Below are 6158 nucleotides of genomic sequence, written 5' to 3' on the forward strand. Positions count from 1 at the left end.
GTTTCTCTTCCTTCCTCCCTGAAATCAATAATATATTAAAAAAAGAAACATAGTTCAATTATTTAAAGACTGAGTCTTCTGGTTTACCTGGAAGAGTGGAGACTCAGTTTTTATTTCTTTCCCTTGCTTCTTAGTTGGCTAAGTGGAAGACGGCTGAGGAGGTGGCTGCCCTGATCCGATCTCTCCCTGTGGAGGAGCAGCCAAAGCAGATCATTGTCACCAGAAAGGGCATGCTGGACCCATTGGAGGTGAGAGGTGGGTGAGGTTAGAAGAAAGGAAGGCTGAGACCTGCAGGCTGTTTCTAATCTTGGATTTGATCTTGTCTCAGGTGCACTTGCTGGACTTCCCCAATATCGTGATCAAAGGGTCAGAGCTCCAACTGCCCTTCCAGGCTTGTCTTAAGGTGGAAAAGTTTGGGGACCTCATCCTGAAAGCCACTGAGCCCCAGATGGTTCTCTTTAACCTCTATGATGACTGGCTCAAGACGATCTCATCTTACACGGTATGAAGCTACCTCAAGAAGAGGATCACTTTAAGAGGAGTGGGTTTGGGGCCACGAGAAAATCTTGTGCCTTGGTTTTAACCACAGGCCCCTCATGGGGGCCGTTCTCAACATGTGGACAGAGACTCTGTTCTGCATATCAAGTTGATTCATGGTGAGGGGATAGGAGGTAGCACCTTAGAGTTCGAAATCAATTCCTGGTTCCATGACAGAATAGGATCAAGGAAAGGAAAGAACATTAAGTGTCTGGCCTCCCCCGACACTGCCTCATCTCTTTCCAGGCTTTCTCCCGTCTCATCTTGATTCTGCGTGCCCTGCATGTGAACAATGACCGGGCAAAGGTGATCCTGAAGCCAGACAAGACTACTATTACAGAACCACACCACATCTGGCCCACTCTGACTGACGAGGAATGGATTAAGGTGGAGGTGCAGCTCAAGGATCTTATCTTGGCCGACTACGGCAAGAAAAACAAGTGAGCAATTGCGGGTGGGGAGGCAGATGGAAGAGACAAAAAGGGTGAAATAAGTGGTACAGTATATGGTTTCTGTTTTGGGGTTTTTTTGTGTGTGGTTTTTTAAAAATATTTTTATTGATTTCAGAGAGGAAGGGAGAGGGAGAGATAGAAATATCAATGATGAAAGGGAATCATTGATTGGCTATCCCCTGCACACCCCTCACTGGGGATGGAGTCCACAACCTGGGCATGTGCCTTTGACTGGAATCCAACCCGGGACCCTTCAGTCTGCAGGCTGATGCTCTATCCACTGAGCAAACTGGCCAGGGCAGTTTCTGGGTTTTTTGAAACATTTAGCCTCAGGTGTTTCTCAAGAATTGTCCTGGGAATTGCCTATAGAAGAAAGGAAGGCAGTGTCTTCAGATAGTGAAGGAAGAGTCTGTGTTTTGGGGCTTCATTCTGACCCTTGGGCATTGTTTCTCAGTGGAGGCACTATTGCCATTTTGAGCAGGGCATTTCTTTACTGTCCATGCATTACAGGAAGTTTTAACATCCCAGGCCCTGAGGTACCACTGCTAATAGCACACACATACCTTTCTTCCCTCTCCTTCCCTGTAATTGTGGGAACCAAAGGTGTCTGTAGCTTTTCAAGTATCCCCTAGGTTGACTGACAGTACCAGCTCTGAGAACATGTTTCCGGGTTTCTGTTTTTGAGAATTGTCCTGCGCTAGGGCACTTTTTATCAAGGAAAAATGGGAGGTATGGATGCTGAGCAGGTTTGAGCCTGGCTGAAAAGTGCACCTGCACAGGGCCATCCTGGGGTGTGGCAGATGTTAGTACAAATGTATTAGCACATCTGCACTTCACACTTCCTTTACAAGTGTCACTTGATGATTGTCTGGGATAATATGCGTTCCCTTGTACCCAAGTTACATTCTTGCCATTGAGGCATAAGTGACCGAGGGAAAGGGACCCTTGTGTGACCCACACTGTCCCCTCAGTGTGAATGTGGCCTCACTGACACAGTCAGAGATTCGAGACATCATCCTGGGTATGGAGATCTCTGCACCGTCACAGCAGCGGCAGCAGATAGCTGAGATTGAGAAGCAGACCAAGGAACAGTCACAGCTGACGGCAACACAGACTCGTACTGTTAACAAGCACGGGGATGAGATCATCACCTCCACCACCAGCAACTATGAGACCCAGACTTTCTCATCAAAAACTGAATGGAGGGTCAGGTACTGTAAGGGGCCAAAGGGGTAGGGATGGAAGGGCCTGCTGGGCTACCTACAGTGCTTGGGTTGAGAAATGCTGACATTCCTACCTGTTTTTAGGGCCATCTCTGCTGCCAACCTGCACCTAAGGACCAATCACATCTATGTTTCATCTGATGACATCAAGGAGACTGGTTATACCTATATCCTTCCCAAGAATGTGCTTAAGAAGTTCATCTGCATATCTGACCTTCGGGCCCAAGTGAGTAAGTGTGCTCAGCTGGGCCACGGTGTAGCCAAACATTTTATGTATCTACAACTCACCTAAGGTTTCCTGGAACTTGAGGTTTCAAGATTCATGGAAAAGTAAATATACAAGGACTAGAGGCCCAGTGCACGAATTTGTGCATGGGTGGGGTCCAGCCTGGCCTGCCCTGCACAAATCAGGCTGATGTGACCTGGGGAGGGGGGGCGGTTGGCGGGCCACCCCACCCCCTGGTCGAACTCCAGTAAGGAGGGTTTTGACCCCCACCAGATATCAAAACATAAAGTTATGGCAATTAAGAGAATAGCACCTACACAGAAACATTCATGTGCATATAATAAATATGGTATATCAAGTCTAGGATTAAGGATGCCTTATGATATTGAAGCAATCAGAAAAAGTAATCTAGATCCCTACTTCACACCACTTACAAAAATAAAATCCAGGTGGAATAAATACCTATTTAAAATACTAAACTGTATAATATTAGAGGAAAACATTTATTAGTTTTGGGATAGCCCTCTAAATAAGACACAAAGCACAAAACCAGTCAAAATGAATAACTTGTGTGTCTGTCAAAGGGTACCACAACAGATACCCTAAAAACAAAAATTATTTGCATAACCATAGATATAATGGATTAAGATCTAGAATAGGGAATTCTCAGAAGTTGATTTTTTAAAAAAAGATAACTATAGAAGATTGGGCAAAGATTACAGATGTAGTTCAGAAAAGGAACTACAGGTGGCAAATATAATATGAAAAAATGCTCACCTTTACTAGTAAATAGGGAAATTCACGTGTTGTAAAACACCATTTATGGCCTGTTTGGTGAATTTGAAAAGTTTGTTAATATTCTGTGTGGGTGATTTATAGGAACACAGGTCCTCTTAACTTTGTAAAACTTAAAATACCACCTATTGCTGGTTTTAAAGAAGTTTTCATTTGTTTATAGATACTATACTTAGATAATCAACTGGGGAGCAGTGCAGATTCCTGGACCCCACTCAGGAGATTCTGATGTGGTCATTCTGAGATAAGGTCCATGTTTAATGTTGTGACCAAGCACCCAGGTGATTCTTTTTAACAACAAGCAAACACGTTTTTTTTTATTTCAGAGAGGAAGGGAGAGGGAGAGGAAGAGATAGAAACATCAATGATAGACTAATCAATCAGTTGGCTGCCTCCTGCGTGCCTCTCACTGGGGATTGAGCCCGCAACTTGGGCATGTGCCTTTGACCAGGAATCAAACGTGACCTGGTTCATAGGTCGACATTCAACCACTGAGAAGAGGAATCAAACATGACCTGGTTCATAGGTCGACATTCAACCACTGAGAAGCACCAGCCGGGTCTCAGGTGATTCTGATGTGATAGATTCTGACCACATTTTGAGAAATTTGTTCTTAAGGAAGGGAAGGAAACGGCTAAAAGACCAGGTCTAGGCTGGTACTAAGAATCATTTTGATTCTTGATCCCCTTGTCTCCAGATTGCAGGATACCTGTATGGGGTTAGCCCACCAGATAACCCCCAGGTGAAGGAAATCCGCTGCATCGTGATGGTACCACAGTGGGGTACCCACCAGACTGTGCACCTGCCTAACCAGCTGCCCCAGCATGAGTATCTCAAGGTCAATGGGGGTTTTCTGCTGCGAGGGTTGGGGAGGGAAGGCAGACCTTACCTTCATGAGTGGGATTCCTGTCTGCAGATAGGACTTTAAATCGTTTTTTACTGCTCTTTGCCTATAGGAGATGGAACCCTTAGGTTGGATCCACACTCAGCCCAATGAGTCCCCCCAGCTATCGCCCCAGGATGTCACCACCCATGCCAAGATCATGGCTGACAACCCATCTTGGGATGGCGAGAAAACCATCATCATCACCTGCAGGTGGGCTTGAGCTCCCATGGAAAGTATGAATGGGCCAGCATTGCAGGCCAGGACCCAGAATGGTGACCTAAGCTCTGACTTTATCCTCATCCCTCTTTCAGCTTCACACCAGGCTCCTGCACACTGACAGCCTACAAGCTGACCCCCAGTGGCTATGAATGGGGCCGCCAGAACACAGACAAGGGCAACAACCCCAAGGGCTACCTACCTTCGCACTATGAGAGGGTCCAGATGCTGCTGTCAGACCGCTTCCTCGGCTTCTTTATGGTCCCTGCCCAGTCCTCATGGAACTACAACTTTATGGGTAAGTGGGGAAGCTCAGGGAAGGGGCTGGGGTTAGGCCAGTGATGGCAAACCCATGACACGCTTGTCAGAGGTGACACGCGAACTCATATTTTTGGTTGATTTTTCTTTGTTAAATGGCATTTAAATATATAAAATAAATATCAAAAATATGTCTTTGTTTTACTATGGTTGCAAATATCAAAAAATTTCTATATGTGACACGGCACCAGAGTTAAGTTAGGGTTTTTCAAAATGCTGACACGCCGAGCTCAAAAGGTTCGCCATCACTGGGTTAGGCCCTCATCCTTAGCACTTGGGGCCTGACTCTGGTTTGGAGATGGCCCAGGGGCCCCAGCTGGGTGAGATAGGTGGACCTTGTTAATATTGGACGTTTTTATCTACCCCAAGGTGTACGGCATGATCCCAACATGAAGTATGAGCTGCAGCTGGCAAACCCCAAAGAGTTCTACCACGAGGTGCACAGGCCGTCCCACTTCCTCAACTTCGCGCTCCTGCAGGAGGGGGAGGTCTACTCTGCGGACCGAGAGGACCTCTACGCCTAGTTGTGTCCTCACCTCCTGCTTCAGACTCCCCAAAGGCTGGAGCCTTTTAGGGCCCCCCCACCCCCCGCCCCACCTCCCACAGACTAGCTGGTGACATTCATCAGCTTGGCCCCTTTTTCCTCTATTTTGTGCTTGTTGTTGTGTTGTTGACTCCTGGTGACCTGTAATCCTGAACAGTATAATAAATTTTGTATAAATTGGAGTTTTTGAGTGTTTTCCCCCTCTGAGCTCAAATTCTGGGTGTAGGATTGGCAGGTGAGGGGAAAGGAGGACCCCTCAGGGGTTGTGGGGCTAAATATCCAGTAGACACTGGGAACTGACATGGGGGTTGGGCTTTCACACTCCTACCACCTTGCCCACATTTGCCAATTTTGCTCCAAAATACTTGCAAATCATCCCTTGGAGCAGATGCCATTTCCTGAGCCAGGAAGCTTGTGACTTGTTCTCTGCAGCTATGTGCCAGCCTGGCCCCTTAAGCTTTATGTCACTCCTGGTCAGGGCACAGGCACATGCCTGGACAGTTGGCGCTCTGGCTGAGGCCAGTGACAGCCCAGCGACTCACCTCTTGCCCTGTGTGGTTGGCAGCCCAGTGGGGCCCCGTGACTCCAGGCACAGGGGTGGAGCCTGGCCTGGGCACTGGGGAGGGCTGGACAAAGTGACCACTTACAGCCCTGAGCCTCACCTCTTGGACGCCTGGCCGGAGGCTGGCTGTCCTGCTTCCTGTGACCTTGGGGACTTGAACCGGACAGGCCCCAGGGGCCCAGAGCACTGTCTCCTTCCCCCACGCTGTTTTCTTTAATTGCTCCTCCCCAGTCGCTTCTACCCCACCCTCTCCTGCGCTGAACTGTTTCCTGGGCGGGAGCTGTTTGGCTTTTCCTGCCCCAGTTAGGGTTGGGGGCGGTGACTGTCGCAGCCCTTGGCCTTCGGGGGACATGGAGCCCAGGAGGGCGGCGCCTGGGGAGCATGGCTGGAGGCCTCGAG

General features: G+C 48.1%; 1 protein-coding gene across 1 annotated transcript in view; it reads left to right on the forward strand.

Moving 5' to 3' along the window:
• The window catches only part of PRPF8 (pre-mRNA processing factor 8), a 29201-nt gene extending 23822 nt beyond the window's left edge, over positions 1–5379 (forward strand). The window contains exons 35-43 of the mRNA XM_005858318.2: positions 135–248; positions 329–502; positions 784–977; positions 1961–2200; positions 2297–2438; positions 3931–4071; positions 4190–4329; positions 4431–4633; positions 5023–5379. Coding sequence (XP_005858380.1) covers positions 135–248; positions 329–502; positions 784–977; positions 1961–2200; positions 2297–2438; positions 3931–4071; positions 4190–4329; positions 4431–4633; positions 5023–5177 — 1503 coding nt within the window. The 3' untranslated portion in view covers positions 5178–5379. The remainder of the gene's footprint in view (positions 1–134; positions 249–328; positions 503–783; positions 978–1960; positions 2201–2296; positions 2439–3930; positions 4072–4189; positions 4330–4430; positions 4634–5022) is intronic.
• Positions 5380–6158: the final 779 nt, after the last annotated feature.

The sequence above is a fragment of the Myotis brandtii genome, unplaced genomic scaffold (assembly GCF_000412655.1).
Source record: "Myotis brandtii unplaced genomic scaffold, ASM41265v1 scaffold1167, whole genome shotgun sequence".
In the NCBI taxonomy this organism is placed as follows: domain Eukaryota; kingdom Metazoa; phylum Chordata; class Mammalia; order Chiroptera; family Vespertilionidae; genus Myotis; species Myotis brandtii.